General features: G+C 42.7%; 3 protein-coding genes and 1 long non-coding RNA gene across 5 annotated transcripts; 2 read left to right on the forward strand and 2 right to left on the reverse strand.

Annotated features, from left to right (window-relative positions):
• Positions 1-254: 254 nt before the first annotated feature.
• Positions 255-5,933, reverse strand: LOC116615464. Its single transcript, XR_007306580.1, has 3 exons — positions 5,757-5,933; positions 5,641-5,683; positions 255-392 (listed from the first exon to the last, which is right to left on the reverse strand). It is a non-coding gene; the product is annotated as an uncharacterized LOC116615464 (long non-coding RNA).
• A 700-nt stretch (positions 5,934-6,633) lies between these two features.
• LOC125559886 (60S ribosomal protein L24-like) lies at positions 6,634-7,276 on the reverse strand. Its single transcript, XM_048722059.1, has 2 exons — positions 7,178-7,276; positions 6,634-6,901 (listed from the first exon to the last, which is right to left on the reverse strand). Exons 1-2 carry the CDS (start codon positions 7,259-7,261, stop codon positions 6,650-6,652), a joined length of 336 nt encoding a protein of 111 aa, XP_048578016.1. The 5' UTR covers positions 7,262-7,276; the 3' UTR covers positions 6,634-6,649.
• Positions 7,277-7,513: 237 nt separating this feature from the next.
• LOC5503652 (tripartite motif-containing protein 45) lies at positions 7,514-17,462 on the forward strand. Of its 2 annotated transcripts, XM_001624618.3 has the most exons (5): positions 7,514-7,652; positions 9,433-9,633; positions 10,760-11,681; positions 12,842-13,084; positions 16,361-17,462. In XM_001624618.3, exons 2-5 carry the CDS (start codon positions 9,448-9,450, stop codon positions 16,699-16,701), a joined length of 1,692 nt encoding a protein of 563 aa, XP_001624668.2. In that variant the 5' UTR covers positions 7,514-7,652; positions 9,433-9,447; the 3' UTR covers positions 16,702-17,462. The 2 variants fall into 2 exon arrangements, with proteins under 2 accessions (XP_001624668.2, XP_032227838.1); XM_032371947.2 differs by lacking the exon at positions 9,433-9,633 and having other exon boundaries at positions 7,578-7,652.
• A 2,719-nt stretch (positions 17,463-20,181) lies between these two features.
• Positions 20,182-22,364, forward strand: LOC5503643 (oncoprotein-induced transcript 3 protein). The gene is made up of 3 exons (XM_048722056.1): positions 20,182-20,886; positions 21,396-21,443; positions 22,177-22,364. The coding sequence occupies exons 1-3, from the start codon at positions 20,418-20,420 to the stop codon at positions 22,266-22,268; spliced, it is 609 nt and encodes a 202-aa protein (XP_048578013.1). The 5' UTR covers positions 20,182-20,417; the 3' UTR covers positions 22,269-22,364.
• The last annotated feature ends 2,723 nt before the right edge of the window (positions 22,365-25,087 follow it).

Below are 25,087 nucleotides of genomic sequence, written 5' to 3' on the forward strand. Positions count from 1 at the left end.
GAAATCGGTCTTTGTAGCGTGAAGATTTTGGTCTGTTTTCTTTTTTTTCCGGAATTTCAAAATAGAACTCCTAAAAAACATTTGAATCGGTGTGGATGTGAATGCTAGCTTAGGCAAATACCTTAAAGAGACTTTATAAAAACTGCTGGAACATTGGTGCTCTATACATTGTAAACATTTTAACAGCTTCTTGTTCTATATTGAGCGAAAAAAAAACGCCAAATAAGCAAAGAATCATCAAAAGATGAACAAAATTTTGAGCAGAGTTTTATTAGGGTAATTTACAGAGCAGTGCCAAGCTTATCGCTTGCCTCCCACACGAGGCTTGGCAGCCATCTGCTTGACATTCTTCTGAGCCTTCTGTCGTTGGGCAGCGGGTTGGGCAGTTATTGCTGCAAAGGAGTCAAAAGGTTTATAAATACAACAGGACCCCAAAAGCAAGCATACATACCTAAATCTGTCACTTTTTTGCGGAATACTAAAGTTTTAGTAGAACTTCTAATAGAGAATGTACGTACGGAGGTGTCTCGTATTAATATCCTCAATAAAAACGTATCCTGCAATCCACAAAAAAAATGGAAACTTGGCTGAGTAACACATTTCCTCCTTCTCCCCCATCTAATACTGGTTAAAAGTGTTTCTTTAGCTTTAAATGCCCTTGCAGTCAGATGATCAAGTACATATGCTCCAATATTCAGAAGGGGAGAGGGGTTCAACTTAGTTTGACCTAGATTGTAGAATCATCTTTTCACAGGTGAAAATAGTGCTTGTGTTTGTGTTTGTTTCTCAGAACATCATGTCTTCATCAATAAGTAACCCTCAAACAATGTAGGCAATGATAATTTATCACAGAAACACGACACTGACAAACATATGCACAAGATCGGGTCTAAAGCAGGTGTGCAGTGTAGGGGTATATATGGGGTACACAGCTTTGGGTGTGTACCAAGGGTGCAAAGCTATGGGGTGTATACTGGGTAGACAGATTTGGGTGTGTACCAAGGGTGCAAAGCTATGGGGTGTATATAGGGTAGACAGCTTTGGGTGTGTACCAAGGGTGCAAAGCTATGGGGTGTATACTGGGTAGACAGATTTGGGTGTGTACCAAGGGTGCAAAGTTATGGGGTGTATACTGGGTAGAAAGATTTGGGTGTGTACCAAGGGTGCAAAGTTATTGGGTGTATACAGGGTAGACAGATTTGGGTGTGTACCAAGGGTGTAAAGCTATGGGGTGTATACTGGGTAGACAGATTTGGGTGTGTACCAAGGGTGCAAAGCTATGGGGTGTATACAGGGTACACAGATTTGGGCGTGTACCAAGGGTGCAAAGCTATGGGGTGTATACAGAGTAGACAGATTTGGGTGTGTACCAAGGGTGCAAAGCTATGGGGTGTATACTGGGTCGAAAGATTTGGGTGTGTACCAAGGGTGCAAAGCTATGGGGTGTATACTGGGTAGACAGATTTGGGTGTGTACCAAGGGTGCAAAGCTATGGGGTGTATACTGGGTAGACAGATTTGGGTGTGTACCAAGGGTGCAAAGCTATGGGGTGTATACTGGGTAGACAGATTTGGGTGTGTACCAAGGGTGCAAAGCTATGGGGTGTATACTGGGTAGACAGATTTGGGTGTGTACCAAGGGTGCAAAGCTATGGGGTGTATATAGGGTAGACAGCTTTGGGTGTGTACCAAGGGTGCAAAGCTATGGGATGTATGCTGGGTAGACAGATTTGGGTGTGTATCAAGGGTGCAAAGTTATGGGGTGTATACTGGGTAGAAAGATTTGGGTGTGTACCAAGGGTGCAAAGTTATTGGGTGTATACAGGGTAGACAGATTTGGGTGTGTACCAAGGGTGCAAAGCTATGGGGTGTATACTGGGTAGACAGATTTGTGTGTGTACCAAGGGTGCAAAGCTATGGGGTGTATACAGGGTACACAGATTTGGGCGTGTACCAAGGGTGCAAAGCTATGGGGTGTATACAGAGTAGACAGATTTGGGTGTGTACCAAGGGTGCAAAGTTATGGGGTGTATACTGGGTAGAAAGATTTGGGTGTGTACCAAGGGTGCAAAGTTATTGGGTGTATACAGGGTAGACAGATTTGGGTGTGTACCAAGGGTGTAAAGCTATGGGGTGTATACTGGGTAGACAGATTTGGGTGTGTACCAAGGGTGCAAAGCTATGGGGTGTATACAGGGTACACAGATTTGGGCGTGTACCAAGGGTGCAAAGCTATGGGGTGTATACAGAGTAGACAGATTTGGGTGTGTACCAAGGGTGCAAAGCTATGGGGTGTATACTGGGTCGAAAGATTTGGGTGTGTACCAAGGGTGCAAAGCTATGGGGTGTATACTGGGTAGACAGATTTGGGTGTGTACCAAGGGTGCAAAGCTATGGGGTGTATACTGGGTAGACAGATTTGGGTGTGTACCAAGGGTGCAAAGCTATGGGGTGTATACTGGGTAGACAGATTTGGGTGTGTACCAAGGGTGCAAAGCTATGGGGTGTATACTGGGTAGACAGATTTGGGTGTGTACCAAGGGTGCAAAGCTATGGGGTGTATATAGGGTAGACAGCTTTGGGTGTGTACCAAGGGTGCAAAGCTATGGGATGTATGCTGGGTAGACAGATTTGGGTGTGTATCAAGGGTGCAAAGTTATGGGGTGTATACTGGGTAGAAAGATTTGGGTGTGTACCAAGGGTGCAAAGTTATTGGGTGTATACAGGGTAGACAGATTTGGGTGTGTACCAAGGGTGCAAAGCTATGGGGTGTATACTGGGTAGACAGATTTGTGTGTGTACCAAGGGTGCAAAGCTATGGGGTGTATACAGGGTACACAGATTTGGGCGTGTACCAAGGGTGCAAAGCTATGGGGTGTATACAGAGTAGACAGATTTGGGTGTGTACCAAGGGTGCAAAGCTATGGGGTGTATACAGAATCAAACTAGAGAATCCTCTTTTTGCTATCATTAAAGGGCGTCGCATTACGCATGATCCAGGTTATAATCTCAGATCTAAATCTAAATCTTATCAGAGGCATACTAATACGAGTCGTTTCAACGAGTTTGTTACTGTTAAATATGCTAATTACATTTGATTAATTGTACTTTAATTGTATTGCTTACTTGTATCTCTGACTCACCTGTAATCCAGTCTATACTGCGAAAGGTTGAATTAAACTCATTATTATTATTACACAGATTTGGGTGTGTACCAAGGGTGCAAAGCTATGGGGTGTATACAGGGTAGACAGATTTGGGTGTGTACCAAGGGTGCAAAGCTATGGGGTGTATAAAGGGTAGACAGATTTGGGTGTGTACCAAGGGTGCAAAGCTATGTGTGTATACCGGGTAGACAGATTTGGGTGTGTACCAAGGGTGCAAAACTATGGGGTGTATACAGGGTACACAGATTTGGGTGTGTACCAAGGGTGCAAAGCTATGGGGTGTATACAGAGTAGACAGATTTGGGTGTGTACCAAGGGTGCAAAGCTATGGGGTGTATACATGATAGACAGATTTGGGTGTGTACCAAGGGTGCAAAGCTATGGGGTGTATACAGGGTAGACAGATTTGGGTGTGTACCAAGGGTGCAAAGCTATGGGGTGTATACAGGGTAGACAGATTTGGGTGTGTACCAAGGGTGCAAAGCTATGTGTGTATACCGGGTAGACAGATTTGGGTGTGTACCAAGGGTGCAAAGCTATGGGGTGTATACAGGGTAGACAGATTTTTGTGTGTACCAAGGGTGCAAAGCTATGGGGTGTATACCGGGTAGACAGATTTGGGTGTGTACCAAGGGTGCAAAACTATGGGGTGTATACAGGGTACACAGATTTGGGTGTGTACCAAGGGTGCAAAGCTATGGGGTGTATACAGAGTAGACAGATTTGGGTGTGTACCAAGGGTGCAAAGCTATGGGGTTTATACAGGGTAGACAGATTTGGGTGTGTACCAAGGGTGTAAAGCTATGGGGTTATACAGGGTAGACAGATTTGGGTGTGTACCAAGGGTGCAAAGCTATGGGGTGCATACAGGGTAGACAGATTTGGGTGTGTACCTAGGGTGTAAAGCTATGGGGTGTATACGGGTACACAGATTTGGGTGTGTACCAAGGGTGCAAAGCTATGGGGTGTATACAGAGTAGACAGATTTGGGTGTGTACCAAGGGTGCAAAGCTATGGGGTGTATACATGATAGACGGATTTGGGTGTGTACCAAGGGTGCAAAACTATGGGGTGTATACAGGGTAGACAGATTTGGGTGTGTAACAAGGGTGCAAAGCTATGTGTTTATACCGGGTAGACAGATTTCGGTGTGTACCAAGGGTGCAAAGCTATGGGGTGTATACTGGGTAGACAGATTTGGGTGTGTACCAAGGGTGCAAAGTTATGGGGTGTATACAGGGTAGACAGATTTGGGTGTGTACCAAGGGTGCAAAGCTATGGGGTGTATACTGGGTAGACAGATTTGGGTGTGTACCAAGGGTGCAAAGCTATGGGGTGTATACAGGGTAGACAGATTTGGGTGTGTACCAAGGGTGCAAAGCTATGGGGTGTATACTGGGTAGACAGATTTGGGTGTGTACCAAGGGTGCAAAGCTATGGGGTGGATACAGGGTAGACAGATTTGGGTGTGTACCAAGGGTGCAAAGCTATGGGGTGTATACTGGGTAGACAGATTTGGGTGTGTACCAAGGGTGCAAAGCTATGGGGTGTATACAAGGTAGACAAATTTGGGTGTGTACCAAGGGTGCAAAGCTATGGGGTGTATACAGGGTAGACAGATTTGGGTGTGTACCAAGGGTGCAAAGCTATGGGGTTTATACAGGGTAGACAGATTTGGGTGTGTACCAAGGGTGTAAAGCTATGGGGTTATACAGGGTAGACAGATTTGGGTGTGTACCAAGGGTGCAAAGCTATGGGGTGTATACAGGGTAGACAGATTTGGGTGTGTACCTAGGGTGTAAAGCTATGGGGTGTATACGGGTACACAGATTTGGGTGTGTACCAAGGGTGCAAAGCTATGGTGTGTATACAGGGTAGACAGATTTGGGTGTGTACCAAGGGTGCAAAGCTATGGGGTGTATACAGAGTAGACAGATTTGGGTGTGTACCAAGGGTGCAAAGCTATGGGGTGTATACAGAGTACACAGATTTGGGTGTTGGCAAAGGGTGCAAAGTTGTGGATGTCTACAAGGTACATATTGTCGGGTTTATGAAGGGTGTAAAGCTGGGTGGTGTACACCTATTTCAAATAAGGTTGCACTAGGAGAATCTGTGTATTGTAACCCACAGTGCTTCCTGGGTATCAAGTAAATATGCAAAGAAACATAAATAAAATGAAAATTGAGGTTTCAAAAGCTGTAGAATTCTTGTTTACTTTATCATGAAAACTCACATGGCGTTCAGATACAATATTCAGTCATCTATGCGTTTCCCATGAACCACCGCAGGTTACCACACATGGGTTCTCGAGTGCAACGTTATTTGAAATATGTGTATAGAGGGCACACATCGTGGGGTGGGCGTGAAGGGTGCATAACTGGGTGGGATATACAGGGTACACAGATTAGGGTGTGGGCACATGGTGTATACAAGGGGTACATAGCACATGTGACACAAATGACCCCTGTAGTTACCTTCTTAGTAGCTGCCTTTGCTCTCAGCTTCTCTTTAGCTGCCCTGTAAGCAATAACAAGCAGAATCAGCAATATGATAAAAGCATACACAATCGAATAAACAACCTATAACCTACATTTCTCAGTTGGATTAGATTTTATCATAGACTTGTCTCAACCAGTATGAATAAGACATCACAGAAATGCTGGGTCTCCAAACAAACACAAAGATAGACACTCAGTGTAGAGTAGATAGTTTTGCCCCAAAAGCATTAACTTGAGATACTGAAATAAGATACTATGTAGCTAGACACCGCATGGCCCCGTACACAATCACGATACAACACAAGCATGTTCCCAATTATTGCTCCTAAAATAGCCTGATCAAGGTATGTTTCTGCTTATTCCTTTGCATCTTTGTTTTATGTGTTTAATAAAGTGCTAGAAAAAGCGTGCATGTCATCAGAACGGAGATATCCCTTACAATCGAAATCCAAAAGAAACAGTAGAATTGGCCTAGCTGTGAACGTGTGCTATTCGAACTATTTCTGGTCTATATTTACAAAGAACACTGTCCAAAAGCATGACCTTAGCCCATAATGCATTGCATTCTTTAAAACATGACAAAATGCACACACTTTGGCATTTAAACATTGAGTGAAATATTTGTATCGACAGAGTAGAGCATTATTGAAGCTTAAAAGCTTTTTTTTATTTTTTTTCCTGGAAGAAATTCAATTTTAACTTTAAAGACTGTTTTCCTGTTTTCTTATTGAGCTGATTACAGCATTAATTAGAGTTTAACATATTTCTAAAGCTATACCTTTAAATTGCTATATAAAAGAAAAAAAATTGTTTGGTACACAAGTTTTGCCTATTGTTTTCCTGAGGTTCTATTGAATTTGTGTTATTAATATCAGTATCAGCTATACATCTTCCATCTTCCATTTATAAGATGTGATAAGAACACATAGTGAGTTAAGTTCACAGCAAAATATGCCTTAAACATGGGTAAACATGGTTAACCTAGTCACCTGATAGCTTGCTCTCTCTGCGCCTTGCGGACCTCAGGCTTCTGGTTTCTCTTGGCGAGGATGTTGTCAAGAGACGCACCCTGTACAGACCTCTGGAACTTGATATTACGGCGGGTGCGCTTCTTGGACACTTCCTCCTGGGTGCCTTTCTTGTGCATGCGGCGATACAGAACAGTCCAGGTCACCTCACGGGGGTTGCGTCTCATGAGAAGGGCACGCTCACATCTCTTGTTTAAGAAGTTGAACACCTTGAAGATATTAAGGTTCATGTTAGAGAAGGCCAATCACGCTGCCACTTAATGCAATGGCTCAAAAGCTTCCCCTTTATTTGAGTTTGATTTGTGCTATCTACAGATAAAACTTCAAAATATATTCAGAAACGCTGCGCTTTCATGTCCAAGCGGATGTAGAACTGCAAAAAAAAGGGAAATGGCGGTGATTAAACAGAGGGACCGTCTTTGATATAAAAATCCGATGGTATTTTCAATAAAGACTCAAAAGGTTCACTTATTAATAATGAGCACCTGGCAACCATATCCCTTAATGCTCGTCTTTTTAGCGCCTTGGCAACCATAGACAGATGCTTGTCTTAGCGCCCTGGCAACCATATAGTATTAGAAAATAGAATAATTCAGGCTCAAGGGGCTTGTGTAGGGCCTGTTCAAGCATCACGCGACCGCTCTGACCTCTGGGGGATCTGTGTCTCGTAATGCGCCTGAGTCCAATTTCAACTGAGCTAAATAATCGAGTCTAGGAAGACTAGAAAATATTGAGCCTTATCTGAGGTGCAGAATTCTTCGCGATCAAAGTCACCGCTGTTTGCTTCTGTTTTGTTTGGTTCCGCATGTGACTGCTGAGCTCGCCTTGCGTGACAGGGGGCGTTCTGAGTGACTGCGTGGGGGACTAGGGTCTAGATTCCTTTGCGTCTTTCCCGAAGGGTTGATCAGACGCTTCCATTGTAAGTTGAGATTCGTCTGAGAAGATTTCGACAAGAAACAGGTATTTATATCGCGTTTTCCACCCTATATTAGCTATTAGCTTTTCCTTTATTTGTAAGGCGTCTAAAAGTGGATCTATTCACTTGTCTTCGGCGTGTTAAAGCTGAAGAGGTGACGTGAAATGAGTTTCACTTCCGCTTTCGATTCGATTTACGAAACATTCGAGGAATTCGAAATGATTATGTTTAACCTACTTTTTTCCCAAAGACTTGTATTTCGCATGTCTAATTGGCAATCTATACTTGATTTATTAAGGCTGATCTAAACAGCACGATTTAGTCGTATGCGACTGCCCGCAACACATCTACAACTCGAGTCGTAAAGTGTAAATCAACCTACGACTCGGCTACGATGCTCAACTGAAAAAGTCGTAGTGTTTATTCAGGGCTAAGACATGTCGTAGACAGGTCGCATACGACTGAATCGTGCTGTCGAAGTCAGCCTTTACTGACTAGCCAAGCTCGGTGCCGCCTCACTAAGCAGCTTAATTAAGGCCGATTTAGACAGCACGGTTTAGGTTTCTTTCAAATAAACCATTGTATTTGCCATTCTTTTGCCGAACCGAAGCATTAAATACTTGGAGACAGCGATTAAGCTTTTCTTTATTTCTTTTCTTGGATAAATATACTCTGATTGGCTTCCATTCTGCATAATTTAAACTTATTGTAAACTAGACGCTCATTTGAGCGTAAAGTCGGGCTAGTTGGCTAGTAGGAATACATCATGCACGAAATGGCAAATTCGACTGTCATTTGCCCTGATTGATTGGCGTGTGCATTTGTGTCTTCCAGTTCTACCTTTTCTTGGAACTTTTTCTTCTGACTTGCTTTATAGTTTATTGGAGCAGGGACGTCCCTTAAGTCGCCGCTAACTTCGTCAAATCGCGATTTAGCCGCCCTTTTCCCGAGAATTTCTCTACTCATCGTCTATCACTAATAGACCATTAGTAGCTCAGCCAATCGGAATGCATGATTTGTGATAGACCTCTAGTTAGTGTATTCTAAAAGTGTTGGGTCCATAGCCAATAAACTGACAAATACACAAAATCCGTGAGGCCTTATTTTCGCGCACAGTTTGTGACACTCGGCGAGAGAAAGACATGTTAATTACCAAACATTCCACTGGTTGAAGGACAGCTTTTCTCCTCCCATTTAGGGTGATTCAACTCATTAGGGAAGGTCCCTAATGTGTGTTACACCCTCCTCCTCCCCCATCCCCCATCCCCCCCCCGGTGCTGAAAATTGTCAACAAGATCGTTCACTGCGCTCACTCGTAAAATATTGTTTCCACCACTCGGAAATAAACTTAATATCTTCACTTCACCTAGTCATAAGGTAGAATATATGTCCAACAGTTGCAGAATTGGTATAGTATACCTTATTCTTCTTTATCTTCGCGTCACTTTAATCTTGCGGTTTTAATAATTTCGTGAAAAAAAAGTGACGCGAAAGTTAAGTTTCATGAAAATTGGGATGCGATAAAATTTAATAAGCTCACGCATGTTTCTGTTACAGTTTGTTACAGTTCTGAACATGAAAGCACATTTTAATTCCAATTTTTTTGTTTGATTTTCTTGCACCAAAATCGCGAAAATAATACAATAAAATAAACATTTAATACCTACCCCAAAACTGCTTTGGACTGCAACTTCTCCAGCGCTGATAATTCATAGTTTTTTATGTATATCATCACAGAAATAAGAGAATTCTCAGGGATATTGATAGTGTTTTTAAGGCTGATATGAGTAGCAATGGAATAACCATTTTCTTATGCTTTTCTAGTTTTTTCTTGAAGAAATGGCAACATCTGCCAGCAGGCGCCTCGAGGATGAGGTGACGTGCTCTATATGTATAGAGCACTTCAACGATCCTAGAGTGCTCCCTTGCTTCCACTCATTTTGTCGGCACTGCCTGGAAGAGCTGGCAGTGCACTCTGAAGGGAGAGGAAAACTTGTGTGCCCCCTCTGTAAGGCGGAATTCAAGGTAATCTGTCATAAAATACATCCATTAGTTAAATGACCTTGGCACAACTTGTGTAACAAACGTTTTGCTGCAACAAACAAATTGATTTAAACAACATAGTGCTTTTCAATTGAGAACTAAGGGAAAGTTCATTTATTATCCCGAGGGAGGGGTGGGGCGTGAGGATACTGTGGGGGGGCCTTGAGAAATTTCTGAGGTCTAAAGGTGGAGGTGTCGAATATGTGTGGATTTTAAGGGGGGTCACTGATTTCTTTGAGTGTTGTCCCTTCTAAATAATTTGACCAAGTGTCAAATCAGACTTCTTGCTTCAAAGAGTCTCAGTTTGCGGCCAGTTATTTGGCATGCACAATCCAGGAGTCAAGGATATGTATTAAACTACGTTTCATCGATGCTATGTAAACCTGTATACACCTTTTTTATTCATGGTTTCCGCTATATGCTTATGTTCCATATTTGAAATCATTACCAAAACGCTCTAATGCTACAAGCTGTCTTCCTCTCTCTCTCTTTCTTTTTTTTTTTTTTTTCTCCTGCTGCGCTTTTCTCGCGTGGAGAAGAACAAAAAGCCTTTTTGCTTCTTCTGTGTCAATTATAGCAACAACCCTTATCAGGTTGACAACCTGTATTTAGTCGCACATTTGAGAAATTGAGTGCCTTCACTTTTTCCGAATTAATGTTTTCAGCGAATTCCTTGCTCGCGTTCCTTCAACATTGGCGTTGCTGTTCCCTTCTTTGCTCCTTCTTTCTTCGGGTTTTCTCGAGGGGTGGGGCATAAGGGGGGCATGGAAAATTTTGTTCCACCTGAAGGGGGGGGGGGGGCAACTAATTTTTTTCCTTACTTTTATCGAAATCCTCACGAACCCCCACCCCCCTCTCGGGATAATAAATGAACTTTCCCTAAATATGTACGAATCACTGTGAACTTGAATTCTTTCCACAAGAAATTTATATCCATTCTTTTAATAGTTTATGAGTATTAAACAGTTAAATGATAAGAATTAATTATTATATTAATACAATCCAGCGTAGCATAGACCACAATAAGGCTGATCTAAAATGGTCCTCCCTTTTGATTTTTAAATGGTTATATGCGAATTTTATTAAACCTGTTTTTTTTTCCTCTTAGATTTCCCCGGCTGATGTTTCGAGTTTGAAGGTGAACTTTATGATCAATAGTATTATCTCTGTTCTTCCTTTGTTCACATCTGAAGACTCCAAGAAGAAAACTGTTTGTCAAATGTGTGATAGTGGCGAGCCTGCCCAAGGGAGATGTAACGAGTGCGATCACTTTGTCTGTGAGCAGTGTATCTCGGCTCATAAGAGACTTCGACCGTTGCAACACCATACTATCCTCAGTCTTGATGAGATCAAAAGCGGAAAGTTACTTGCAATGAGCAAAACTTCCTACTGCACCAAACACAAGGGTGAAAAGCTGAAACTGTTTTGCGAATCTTGTAAGGAAGTGATTTGCCGAGATTGCACCGTTGTTGATCATAAAAATCATGACTACCTTTTCACAAGTGATGTTATCGCTCGAGAGAAAGAAGAAATATTGGAAAGAGCAAAAAAAGTTACATCAAAACTCACCGACATTGAACAGGCGATGGCATTTGTTGAAAAGGCTCAACAACATCTGGACGAAAATAAACGAGCGGCCAGAAGGGATCTGGATCAGTTTATTGATAAGCAGATAGGGGCTCTTGAGAAGATGCGATCTTATCTTAGAGGGGAGGTCGAGTCAGCTTGTCAGAAGCAAGAGAAGCAGCTGACTGCCCAGAGAGAGAATCTATCCATGAGACTTGCAAGTGCTCGTAGCAGTTTGGAGTTTGCTGAGAGAATGTGCAGGGAAGCAAATGATGTGGATGTCTTGTCCATCAGGAATGAAGTGCTATCCCAGCTATCGAGTCTAGCAGAGAAACCCGTGGATCAGCCTTGTATGAAGGGTGGAGTTCGTCTTGTAGTGGATCAGGATTATTGGAGTTCCATGTCAAAGAAGATCTCAGTTGATGTATCAAGCCAAGTCTCAGTTGGTGAATCTGAGCATACAGGTAAATTCTCCAATACAGTTGTGTCCTGATTATGAATAACTGTAATCCTCTCTAACAGTAACAGCTGCTGTTGCGTTGTTCGCAATTTTCGCGAGCACGTGCATATGTTCGAAAGCGGTACTGTTCATACAATGGATGGAGGGGATGGTGTTTATTAAAGCGTGAACGAGGAGTATTGTGATTCTTTGTCAAAGACAATCTCAGTTTATAAAGGCCAAGGTAAATTCTCTTTTAGCTGTGTCATGTTTCATTGTATTAAAATAGCCTGTACATACACGGGAAATTAACCGAAAATTGGACTTTATATATACTAGATATATTTCTAAACCCTGGAATTGCCATATTTGTCTGTAAATAGTATGTAGATTGTTTAGAGTCTTCTCACAATGACAGAAAGTCTTTGAATGTCTGTAAATATACTGGAAATAATCCGTATTCGGAGAGGGGATGCCAAGAGCATGCGCTAAAACGGGAGCCAGAAAACCCTGAAAATAGTCTGGAAATCTATGCAATGGGAAGCTTTAGTTCCATCCCAAAGGTTTGCAGACTATTTACAGGCTATTTCCAGGTTTCTCTGGGTCCCCTTTTTGCGCATTTACAAACTTTTTGTAAGTGCGTAGTTGTAGCTGCATCGCTCAGATTTACGGGTGATTTCCAGTTTCTGCCTATTGCTGGGTCTTTGGGCGTTGGAACTGCAGGCGGTGCTGGTATCCACTGCGGTCGAGCACATGTTGGTATCCCGGCACCGCTCTGTTCAGCATTCTGCAGATGAAGAGATCTCGCTGAGACCTTTATTTACCAGCATTGAAATGTTCTTGATGAGGTTGTTAGGGTGATTGCTTTCTCTGTGGACGATTGGTTCCCGAGATCCAACGTGACGTCGAGAACATTGACAACTTTCTTGTTTGCCTCTATCGTTATTTTTAGGGAATTGCCTCCTGTTTAAGTATTTTTCTATTGATGTTTACCCCAAATTTTTACTTTTTATTACACTTATCTCCTTATCTAGACATACTCGTGATTATCCCGAGGCAAGTATTTCATAAGATTAGTTTTCCAATTCGTTATCGCTCAATACGAGGAGAAGGATACAATATGGACATACCATGAAGTACAAGCCTTTATCTATAATATCTCTGGATGGTGTAATTCCGTTGCAGTTTTTGAGAAGTCCGCCATCCTCAGCGGCAAAGGTCCAGAGTACCTCCGAGATCTCTTGGGATTCCTGCAGCCCGTGCAGCAGAGTCCGAAAAGTCGCTGGGTCAGATGTTTCTCTGCAAAAAGAGATGGATGGGCTGCCAGGACCTTCCATGAAAAATGCAACGGCAAAGCGCCGAACATCGTACTCGTGAGCGTTGGGGGCCGATACGTGTTTGGTGGCTACTCTGACGTAGCGTGGACAAGTGAGTATACTAACGAATACGAGAAGGGCCGTAGCAGGGTGAGGGTCGGGACTTCCTATCATTATTGTACAAAGAAAACATTTGCCCTATTTTTGTCCATTACCTCAACTGTGTCGTTACTTTTTGTAAATCTTAGGAAGAGATGGAGGATGACATCTCATGAGTGACCGTCCCTGGGAAAACGTACACTTAGGTTTTCCGTGTAAGCGCCAAAAACAAACGGATATTAAACGGATTTTTTTCCCGTGTCTACGGATATTCTTTACGTGGACACGGGTTGCACAATCTTAGCCCACGACTTTCAGTATTTTTTTAAACTGTAGAGAAGACTTAAGTTCACGGCTTTCAAAGTCGTATGGAGGATTGCAGACAATCGAGTGTACGTCGTGGACATCGGATGATAGGCCGCAAAGATTTTGAATGAAGGTCAATAAGGATTTTTATTCATCATTTAACTCTTAAACTGCTTAAAATTCTAAGTCTTTTATCATTAAACTCCGAAACTGTTTAATGATTACGTTCTCGGGATCCTCCGCGTTATGTTTGACCATGCATTACTCCCTTAAATCGCGGGAAGTGAGTAAACATCAATTTAAAACTACAGCCAAATCTTTGTCGCTGTTTATCTCCGTTCCTCCTCTTCCTTCCATAGATAAACACGTCGATTGCCGTAGAGTAGTGAGCATACTTGATAAGAAAGCTTAGTTTATCGATATCGAAGTATTTAACTCCAAACATCTCGAGTATCAAATCAAACAAGAAAAACTATGATCAACAACGAAGACGAAACAAGCGACAAAATGTTCGAAAAGTGCGCGAAAGTGCTAAAAAATACCGACTTCGGAGTTTCTTGTTTGTCTAAAAACAAGCTGAAATCGCCACTAGTTGATGACACAACTTTCGCCCTTATTTACGCAATCTTACATATACACATATAGCACACATAAAATAAATCCTCGAATTTTGAGGAATAAGTATTTCTGATTTATTTCTGTACGATTTCACTAGAGCGGCCATAATCAGTAAACCTTTGATACCGACTTCGGAGCTTCTAGTTTGTCTAATAAAAAAACTTATTTACGCATTATCGTACATATTCGCAAATAACACACATCAAATAAATCCTCGAATTATGAGGAATATGAGGAATTATGAATTCTGTAAGATTCCACAAAAACGGTCATGATCAGCGAATGTCTGATACCAACGGAGTTTCTTTTTTTCTCTAACAAGAAGCCGAAACCGCGACTAGTTCATAACAAAACTCTCGTCCTGTATTTACGTGTTATCGCTACATAACACACACCAAATTAACCCACATATTATAAGGAATAAGTATTTCTCATTTATTTCTGTGCCATTTCACTAGAGCGGCCACGATCAGTGAATGTTTGATACCGATTTCGGTGTTTATTGTTTACCTAACATCAAGCCGTAACCACCACAACGACTCAAAGTTGTGAAAACGACTTTTACTTAAATCGGAAGATTCAATCAAATAGTTCAACATTCACGACTCGCGATCCGTGTGCTTGATTCGTAGACACGGAATCTTGACAGCCGTGTCAACGGCCTTTCAAATTCTTTTTAACGTCCTTTTTTACCGCGTGCCCACGGCTTTTCCTTCCGTGGCCACAGGAAAAAAATCGGTGTCAACGGAAAAAAGTAACGTGGTCACGGAAAAAATCCGTTTAAACGGCGTGTGCCCGTGCACGTGCCCACGAGTTTGAAAACCTTAGTGTACGTTTTCCCGTGGACGGTCACGATGTCCTTTTTTTATATGAACTCGACAAAGCCCGTTTGCAATACATCATCTTATGAACCGAATACAAGTAGGACGGTGGTAGGGTTCCTTCTCTGGCAGACAATACTTGTTACTTTTTCCTCCCCCTTCCATCAAATATGTAATTACGCATATCTTCTGATAAAAGGATCGGATGGACAAATAAAAAATAGTTTGTTAGCCCCTTTCATTGCAACACGTAAGGTGAACCCGTTAAATTTTGCTGTTTGGTGCAGGGAGATGTTTTCAAACTAACTAGAATTGTCTTCGGACAATACTAGCTGTAAAGGTTATTAAAATCGAGCAATTTACTAACTAGATTTGTCCTTGGACAATACTAGAAGTAAAGGTTATTAAAATCGAGCAATTTAGAAGAATTTCTGATATCTTGGCAAATTTATTTTTCTAGTAATTCTGTTATTTGCCTACTGTTGAATTGCCTCAGATATTAATTCATAGAAAAGCAGGGAGTTTTGTATCATTACTGTTAATCATCTCAATAGTTTTATGATTCTTTTTGCTTTTTTACCTATGAAGAATTTCGCAGATAATTCTTTTCACCCTTGTTGTGACTGTAATTACATTCCCGACAGGCTCCATTGAAGCTCCATTTAAGGGTTGTGAGTAAGAGATTAATGTCCCTAGGTATATCACGCGACAAAATAGTTTTGTAGTTTAATATAATAATATTATGATAACTAGTATCTTATTTATCAAAAGATATGAATTACTATTTATATAATAATATTTATATTTCGAGCTCGCATAATCCGGCCGCCTCGAACTTTGTGTTTTTGGGGTTTTTGTGCCGGAAAAACTATCAAAGCCTACAGGTAGGCTACGAAAACGGCCTCTAATAAATCATCGAAAAATCTCTGATAGGCCCCTGTCGCTTATTTCCTTTTTAGTGCCGAAGAAACCTGCTTGGTTACACAGGGGACTTATTTCATTTTTTTTTTCAGATCCTACACTAGGTATTTTGGTTCCTATAAAGTCTTAGATGCTATTAATAAGTATTTATATTACTTCCTTTGTACAAAAAAACAAAACCAAAGTCAGGCAGGGGTGGTGGCTTAATTATTATAGACAGGGGCTTAAATGGGATGGGGGTTATAAGATTTACTTTAACTTATTTTCTATCCTCTAAAAGAGCTATCTCCCCCCTCCCCTCCCCCATCTTTATGAAAAAATTGGACATTTCTGCAAGCCGGGAAGTAATATTTTTCAGTGCCGATATCTGGAGGGTGGAAACCCCGCGGGTCGCAAGAAGCAGATCTTAACTGGAAAAGACACAATTCATGAATGCATGGAAGCTTCTTTACTATTTTTTTATTATTATTATTTGGTCATACTAACGAAAAGTGACAATTCTGACATTTGAGAATTTAAATTATACGAGTTCAGCTGTTATGATATACCAAAACACAATTTTTGTCGTATTTATTCTAGTTTTTATTATAAAAATGACGCATTTTGTTTTATGTTCTTCAAAGTGAGTGACCGAGAATGCCAGTCCTCCAGCAGGTCATTCTTGTTCACGCTGTGTAACAAGAATGGCTACCGCCCTGAAAAGTTGCCATTGAGGGACCCGCCAGATGAATATGCCATTTATGACCACACAAGTTGCGGTCCGGTGTTTGGTGGTCCGGTGTTTGGTGGTGATTGTGACCTGTTGATCACTGACAACGCGGGGGGTAATAAAGTGTCCTGTACGGAGCCAAGCACGTACGCTCGTCCCCAGGGCGCCACATCTGATGGCCCGTGTGACGTCTTTGCTGGCAAATACACATTCACACCCGACGAAATGGAGGTGTTTCACGAGGTGGTGGACTGAATACAGCTTTGAACGCCTGTAAAGTGACAATAGACATAAAGATGTATAAATATTTGTTAGTTGGTACTGTGTCATGAAATTACTGATTTTGAATTAGGATGTATCGTGGAAATACATGTGTTGTGACCCGCGAATGCATCATGGGTAGCATGTAAATCACAAAACTACATGTTATGAAAACCCCAGTGCAAGTGGTAAAAAGCACAAAAAAAGATGAAAAAAAACAGTTTTAAATTTGAATTTGCTCATTTTTTTGATACCCATGAGCCAACGCGGGCACAAGGATTCTTTAGTTCAGCCTTATTTGAAGTGTGTGTGTACATCTCGAGCTTAGTTCAGGATTCTATAACACCAGTGCAGCTTACAAGTTTTGATTAATTAAACTGGCTTTCAAAAACAATGCATTTTTGATGTTCAAAATCTGTGACGGATTACTGCTGTAATAAGCCATTTAAAGCGAGGCTTTAAGATATACAAGATTGTGAAATAGTTTAGGGGAGAAGTCTGTTCAATAATTAAGCTGAGGGTAAGGGGGGATTATATGACAATCAATTGGGGACCTTAAATTAAGGTATCCTGAGTCTTGAGGGATGACACTCCCTTAGGGCCTGAATGGTGACTCTGGTTAAGCATTTTAACCATGGGCACTCGTCACCTTTTATATTATTTTTTATTACATCATATACATGTATAATGTAATATACCTATTGAAATGTATAGAAATTTGTGGACAAATAAAGTTGCATGTATGTAGCCTCCTATTCTTGTATGCACAGTCTCCTCGTTATGGCATTATAACACTTGTGAGGGGGGTAATAAGTCACGTATTTTGGGGTATAGAATTCGGGTATCGCATTTTTGTGTAGTGAAATTTTCCTGGAGTTATGTCTTTTCTGTGGTATTTGTAGTGGTTTATCATACAAGCGTTGCCATTATTATGAGAGAATATCGGACATCGACCATTCAGAGGGCCCTGCCTTCGTCATTGGGAGAATAATAGTGATGGTTGGTCTGAGTGAAAGTTTCTTCCGGTGAATTGTTGACCCCGTTTAAGAGAGTCCCTATTATCGAGACGTGTGCCGTGCTAGAAGATTGACACTTTTGTCAGTGAATAAAGTTGTTACTTTATTTAGTATATCAAGATATCCCAAAATCAAACCACTTTTTATCGAAAACATGCCCAAGACACAACTTAACTTGTCCCATACAGTTTTATTTGTAGGGAAGAGTAATTATTTAACGGGGGGTGGGGGGAGTGCTGGTATGTTTGGGGGGGAGGGTTACGTATTTTGAGCTGCGATTTGGGGGAGGGCCTCAAACGTTAGTTAATTCACACCACGGTCACTATTCGCCATTTTAACGGTATTTTTGCATTTTACATATGAGGCTAAATAACGACTAATATAGAAACGCCGCTAGACGTGCAGAATAATCAATTAAACGTAATGATTTGTGACGTAAGGTTAGTTTTCTGAATTCATAGGTCCAGAATAGACTGGTTGCGTCTGTATCAGATAAGTATATTAAGTATGTTTTCATTTAGCTTATAAACGTGCATTATGTTTCTATAGCTGGCCGCTTAGAGAACCTGAGAACGCGAAAACCTGTGTTACCTTTGTGTTTTAACTTCCGCGTCCAGGCGACATCTTACTCCAAGTTTTCTTTAAGGAGTTTTGTTTCCTAAAACATCGCTCAAAATGGACACTCTTAGCGTCAATAATACAATTAGCCCTTCCAAGTCCCTATTCTATTCGTGTTATGTCTTAGCTCGTATCTAAAAGTCACTATGCTATTCGTGTTATGTCTTAGCTCGTATCTAAAAGTCCCTATGCTATTCGTGTTATGTCTTAGCTCGTATCAAAAAGTCCCTATGCTATTCGTGTTATGTCTTAGCTCGTATCTAAAAGTCACTATGCAATTCGTGTCATGTCTTGGCTCGTATCTAAAGTCCCTATGCTATTCGTGTTATGTCTTAGCTCGTATATAAAAGTCCCTATGCTATTCGTGTTATGTCTTAGCTCGTATCTAAAAGTCCCTATGCTATTCGTGTTATGTCTTAGCTCGTATCTAAAAGTCCCTATGCTATTCGTGTCATGTCTTGGCTCGTATCTAAAGTCCCTATGCTATTCGTGTTATGTCTTAGCTCGTATCTAAAAGTCCCTATGCTATTCGTGTTATGTCTTAGCTCGTATATAAAAGTCCCTATGCTATTCGTGTTATGTCTTAGCTCGTATCTAAAAGTCCCTATGCTATTCGTGTTATGTCTTAGCTCGTATCTAAAAGTCCCTATGCTATTCGTGTTATGTCTTAGCTCGTATCTAAAAGATCTTTATGATCCATTCAGCATTATAAAAGAGTGTTTTGAAGCAGATGTACAGTATAAGTACAAACCAAATAGGCGCAAATGTCTCAAATCTTCTCTTACTATTCATAACTTAAAGATGATGTGATAAGAATGTGGTCTTTAGAAACCACTTTGATCCCCTCTAATCTCTCTCAACCGCTGTTTATTAGCGAGCACATCTCAAACTCAGGTCTGTATAGGACCGCAAATGATACCCGGCGCGCGAATGATCCCCAAAAACATAATATGCCCACAAATGTTCCCGTAATAATCCACGGAATAAAACACTATGGAGTGCTTACTGGCTTTACCCTATACTAGAAACATGCTTTTTGTAGAAAAAAAGAAACAATAATACTGTCGACAGTATCACGACAATATCGCAATAATAGGAATATGCAAGGCAGTGCATAACTCTGCATAACATGATGGTCTGGATGGGGTTAACCGACTGGCGACAAACGGCCTGAAGGGTAACCGACTACCGACAAAACATGAAAACTAGTGACTAGCGACAAAAAATATTTGTCGACTACAGACATTATTTCCCGTCTTTTTACTCTTTACTTCCATCGTCAATCTACAAAATACGTCATTTCAGAATCTGCACTGTTTTTCATGTTGCATCAACTTTTCTGTCAATTATTAATCCATAATTAATTTATTATCAATAAGTTATCAATTACTACTCAATCCTAAATAATGTTTAACCTAGTTTATACATAAAATCTGGTACAAAAGCGAATACTAATTTAGATTTACCGACTACCGACAAAGACCGATAATTCTTCCTGACTACCGACAAATTATAAAAGATTTAACTGACTACCGACATCCAGACCCTGGTTCCTAATCACTCTATCCATTCAGGATGGTACAAAAACACGAAGAGTATATTTCTATCTCTAGAAGTATCTTTATTGTGATTGCTGTGAAGGAGGATTCATCTATTTATATGTGTGCTTCACGCCATATAGCATAGTTTTTATTCGTTAATAGTTTGGAAATATTTTCCCACATATTGGTTTTTAGCAGAAACTGGTAAATCGAGGTTAAAGGGACATGCCCGCGGCCTGTGCGATCTTGGTTTAAGATACATGCCCGCGGCCTGTGCGGTCTAGGTTTAAGATACATGCCCGCGGCCTGTGCGGTCTAGCTTTAAGGGACATGCCCGCGGCCTGTGCGGTCTTGGTTTAAGGGACATGCCCGCGGCCTGTGCGGTCTTGGTTTAAGGGACATGCCCGCGGCCTGTGCGGTCTTGCTTTGCGCTTCCACAGTGGCCCGGATTTTGAGCATGCGCCCAAGTGATTTTGAAATCGCCACCCTCAACTTTACTTTTCTTTTTTTCCCTCTGAGCTAAAGCTAATTGACAATGGGAAGATTTGCAGCTTGTATCCTTGTTCTTTACGCCTTTACTGGCTTCAAGGGAACGTCCGACGGGAGAAGCTGCCCAAGGCCCGCCGGCCCCTGCTCAGCAGCGAACTACATCCCGATTAAAGACCCGCATAGAAGCACAAAATACAGATACAAAAGACCGCAGCCCGCCTTGTGCGACTACCTCCTTCAGCCCGGATGGTATCGGTTCACTAGCAGTGTCGGCGGCGAGATCCCGACCACTAAACCCGAGCCGAACATGTGTGGAACCTTAGCGCCGATATGGATGAGGGGGACCCACCCAGAAACGATTGGGGCAACCAAGGAAACTACCGCGTGCGTTAACGTCAATAACAGGAACAACGGCTGCTTCCGGTCTATTGACATGTGCGTGGAGATGTGCAGCGGAGGGTACTATGTCTACTATCTTCGACCTCCTTATGGGTGCTCAATGGAGTACTGCGCAGGTAGGTTTTCGGGACACCAGTTATTGGAGCTGGTCACGCGAGGAAAGCGTTGCGTGACCATGAATGGCTGTTCTTGTTGCGTGACCATGAATGGCTGTGCTCGTTGCGTGACCATGAATGGCTGCGCTCGTTGCGTGACTATGAATGGCTGTGCTCGTTGCGTGACCCTTTATGACTGTGCTCGCTGCGTGACCATGAATGGCTGCGCTCGTTGTGTGACCATGAATGGCTGTGCTCGTTGTGTGACCATGAATGGCTATCCTCGTTGCGTGACTATGAATGGCTATCCTCGTTGCGTGACTATGAATGGCTGTGCTCGTTGCGTGACCATTTATGGCTTTGCTTAGTGCGTGACCATGAATGGCTGCGCTGCTTGCGTGATTCTGTTTGTAAATATCAGTGGTGTATTATGTAACACTGTACACATCTCTACAAAGTGGTAGAAAATCAAACGTTTGAGGAATGTTTGGTAGGCATTTTTGGTTTTTAAACTGTATCCTTTTTTCAAGGCGATGGAATACCCTGCGACGAAGGCTTCAGTGGACCAAATTGCACAGGTATCCCATATCTTCAATCCAGACATATCAGAGCTGTGACAGACTGTGATTGTTATCGGGGGGAAGGAAGGGGACGATACAAAAACATGAGGGTATTATTTGGGGGGGGACACAACCTCGCCCCGACTGGTCTTAACCTTGTATATATATATTTTTTAATTTGGGTAGAAACAAAAAGCCCAAGCTGTCGTGGTCTCACCAGAACAATAAATACAATACACCGAGAGTCGAATTCCAGTTTTTGGTTTATTATTTTATAAATTTGGGAAGAAAGTTTTCCCTTTATATGTGTACTATACATCTTATTGAAGTACTGGTATATTACAATAAAACCCCACTTAATCGAGGCGGTTAATTTTTCGTTAGCTCGATTTCTCTTAGATTATCTTAATTAATAATCCAAATTCCAAACCGAAATAATTCTCCGCTCACACTATTTTGATCGTTTCCACAAACCCCATTTCCTCTACATTTCCTTTCTATATCTTTTCTTCCCAAAACAAGCAATTATGATTTTTTTTTTCTTATTCCGGTTGCCAGTCTTTTTTTTAGATGGTTTCCTAGACCCATATAAGGGTACTGATAACTTTTTCGTGATTTCAATAAAAAAAAATTGAACAGCAAATATATTTCCATGTGAGCTCCTTTACCTAGAGCCTCGGCTAATAACTCGAACTGATTTCCCTTTCTCTCAGAGTAACGGAGTTCTATTGTATTTGTACTATTATCACAGCTGACGTGAAAGCCGTTTTCCCGAGTTCTCTGGTCCCCAAGCCAAAGGTGGAGCCCTTGACTACCGGCGACAGGGACCTATTCATGGTGTGAAACTTCACCTTTCCTCTGTGGAGTAACGTCTCCTTCAACATCGAGTGGTACGATGGTCCAACACTGAGTAGTAATATGACGTCTTGCAGGAACAAAGGAGAAAATTGTGTTTATGACCCCTTGCAAAGTCGGATCAGGCCTAAACTAGGGAGCACGGTAAGTAGTGCCTCCATAGCCATTGACGTGTGGAAAATTGGAAGATCAGAGGGAAGGAATGGCGGGGCTTTGGAAGATCAGAGGGAAGGAAAGGCGGGGCTTTGGAAGATCAGAGGGAAGGAATGGCGGGGCTTTGGAAGATCAGAGGGAAGGAAAGGCGGGGCTTTGGAAGATCAGAGGGAAGGAAAGGCGGGGCTTTGGAAGATCAGAGGGAAGGAATGGCGGGGCTTTGGAAGATCAGAGGGAAGGAATGGCAGGGCTTTGGTTGATCAAAGGGAAGGAATGGCAGGGCTTTGTAAGTAGTGCAACCATAGCCATTGACGTGTGAAAAATTGGAAGATTAGAGGGAAGGAATGACAGGGCTTTGAAAAATGGGGGGCTTGGTGAGGGGGGAGGGCCGGGGAGGTGTGTGGCTTGGTGAGGGGGGCAGTGGGTGAAGTGTTAGGCTTGGTGAGGGGAAGAGGGTGAAGTGCGAGGCTTGGTGAGGGAGGGGGGTAAAATGCGAGGCTTGGTGAGGGGGAGGGGGTGAAGTGTGATTCTTGGTGAGGGGGAGGGGGTGAAGTGTGAGTCTTGGTAAGGGGGAGGGGGTGAAATGTTATGCTTGGTAAGAGAGAAGGGGTGAAGTGTGAGGTTTGGTAAGGGGGAAGGGGTGAAGTGTGATGCTTGGTGAAGGAGAGGGGGTGGAGTGTGGTGCTTGGTGAGGAGGAGGGGGTGAAGTGTGAGGGTTGGTGAGGGGGAGGGGGTGAAGTGTAAGACTTGGTGAGGGGGAGGGGGTGAAGTGTGATGCTTGGTGAAGGGGAGGTGGTGAAGTGTGATGCTTGGTGAGGAGAAGGGGGTGAATTATGAGGCTTGGTGAGGGGGAGGGGGTGAAGTGTGAGGCTTGGTGAGGGAGAGGGGGTGAAGTGTAAGGCTTGGTGAGGTGGAGGGGGTGAAGTGTGAGGCTTGGTTAGGGGGAGGGGGTGAAGTGTAAAGCTTGGTGAGGGGGAGGGGGTGAAGTGTGAGGCTTGGTGAGGGGGAGGGGGTGAAGTGTGAGGCTTGGTGAGGGGGAGGGGGTGAAGTGTGAGGCTTGGTGAGGGGGAGGGGGTGAAGTGTGAGGCTTGGTGAGGGGGAGGGGGTGAAGTGTGAGGCTTGGTGAAGGGGAGGGGGTGAAGTGTAAGGCTTGGTGAAGGGGAGTGGGTGAAGTGTGAGGCTTGGTTAGGGGGAGGGGGTGAAGTGTGAGGCTTGGTGAAGGGGAGGGGGTGAAGTGTGAGGCTTGGTGAAGGGGAGGGGGTGAAGTGTGAGGCTTGGTTAGGGGGAGTGGGTGAAGTGTGAGGCTTGGTGAGGGGGAGGGGTGAAGTATGAGGCTTACAGGGGGGAGTTGGAGGCAGGGGCAGGCTAGGGGTGTTGGTGGTGGAGAAGGGGCATGAAGGTGGGTGGGCTTCGGAAAGACAAGGGGAAAATGGAGTGCTAGGTTGGGAAAGGGGACGGAAAAATTGACAATGGTAAGGGTAAGGATGGTAAAGAAGGTTAATTTGGGGAATAGGAAGGTTTTAGGGCCAGGAATGTAGAGGGAAGGGAATGGGGGGTGGAATGTAGAGGGAAGGGAAGGTGGAATGTAGAAGGAAGGGGGTGGGAGGTGGAATGTAGAGGGGAGGGCCTTTGGACGCGCCATACTGATTATAGATCTGTTTTGGAATCTTAGACCACCTGTCGGCTAAGGATGAAGTATAACACGCATTTGGGTAACAAATGGACCAGGCAGAAGTACAGTGATCCCTATTATATTGGGATAGAGGTAATAGGTTTTACGAAAATCCTTGTCTTGACAAGGAGAGAGCACTCCGCCTTCAAGAATAGTTGATTATCTGATTTTTTATCTGAAATTTTAGTAATCCATGCCCGTCTTGCAGGTTCATCCAAGACACATTTTGACGAAAGAGTGCGACAAGCCATTTGACATCACCCTCAGGACCACAGTACCGATACACATCTTGCCCCACCCTCTCCTCCCAATCAAGATATTCGCTACGCTGCTCACAACTAACAATTTGGGCATTTTTGATAACTGCCAAGTCGCGTTCTCACACGGTGATGACGTAGGGACCACGTACAATGTCCGAGTACGAAGTGTCTGTGATACGCTGATAGACGGGCAGTCCCGTGTGGTGCATATTTTATTCAAAGGTCCTTCTGACTCACTTCCTAGTTTGATTTGGGATGACTATATCTTGCCGCGTGTACGGGTAAGTCTACATTGGCTGCGCGTTTTTATCTAGTGTTTTATGGTCGAGCGTGTTTAGCGTTTTAAAAGTTGGTTCTAATGGTTGGGCTCTATTTTGGTCTAGCGATTTTATCTTTGGGCGTTTTGAAGCTTTTTATCGTTAAGCGTTTTATTGGCTAGATTCTATTTTGGTCTAGTGTATTTTAGGTCTAGCGTTTTTAACGTTTTAAAGATTAGGTGTTTTGATGGCTGGGCTTTTAAGGACGTTTTTATTTTTGGACGCTTTGTTACGGTCAGAAGAGGCGACTTGCAAACCCAAGACTGCCCCTCCCCCATCCTGCATTCTTGCTGAGCATTGGCACGGTGAACATTGATAAAAAATAAAGGATCATACCGTTACCATGGTCACCAGTATTTTGAGAGAGTTTGATCGCGGAGGATCGATATATTTACCGAGATGCAG

Source organism: Nematostella vectensis, chromosome 14, assembly GCF_932526225.1.
Source record: "Nematostella vectensis chromosome 14, jaNemVect1.1, whole genome shotgun sequence".
NCBI classification, from domain to species: domain Eukaryota; kingdom Metazoa; phylum Cnidaria; class Anthozoa; order Actiniaria; family Edwardsiidae; genus Nematostella; species Nematostella vectensis.

What these genes read in the sequence shown, in the direction of transcription:
- LOC125559886 (XM_048722059.1), bottom strand. Translation starts at nt 7,261, where the DNA reads ATGGTTGCCAGGGCGCTAAGACAAGCATCTGTCTATGGTTGCCAAGGC. An exon ending in TTAAGGGATATGGTTGCCAG is followed by an intron (nt 6,902 to 7,177) that starts GTGCTCATTATT and finishes AATATCTTCAAG; the next exon opens with GTGTTCAACTTCTTAAACAA.
- LOC5503652 (XM_001624618.3), top strand. Translation starts at nt 9,448, where the DNA reads ATGGCAACATCTGCCAGCAGGCGCCTCGAGGATGAGGTGACGTGCTCT. An exon ending in TCTGTAAGGCGGAATTCAAG is followed by an intron (nt 9,634 to 10,759) that starts GTAATCTGTCAT and finishes TTTTCCTCTTAG; the next exon opens with ATTTCCCCGGCTGATGTTTC. An exon ending in TGGTGAATCTGAGCATACAG is followed by an intron (nt 11,682 to 12,841) that starts GTAAATTCTCCA and finishes ATTCCGTTGCAG; the next exon opens with TTTTTGAGAAGTCCGCCATC.
- LOC5503643 (XM_048722056.1), top strand. Translation starts at nt 20,418, where the DNA reads ATGGGAAGATTTGCAGCTTGTATCCTTGTTCTTTACGCCTTTACTGGC. An exon ending in CTCAATGGAGTACTGCGCAG is followed by an intron (nt 20,887 to 21,395) that starts GTAGGTTTTCGG and finishes CCTTTTTTCAAG; the next exon opens with GCGATGGAATACCCTGCGAC. An exon ending in CAGTGGACCAAATTGCACAG is followed by an intron (nt 21,444 to 22,176) that starts GTATCCCATATC and finishes CTATTATCACAG; the next exon opens with CTGACGTGAAAGCCGTTTTC.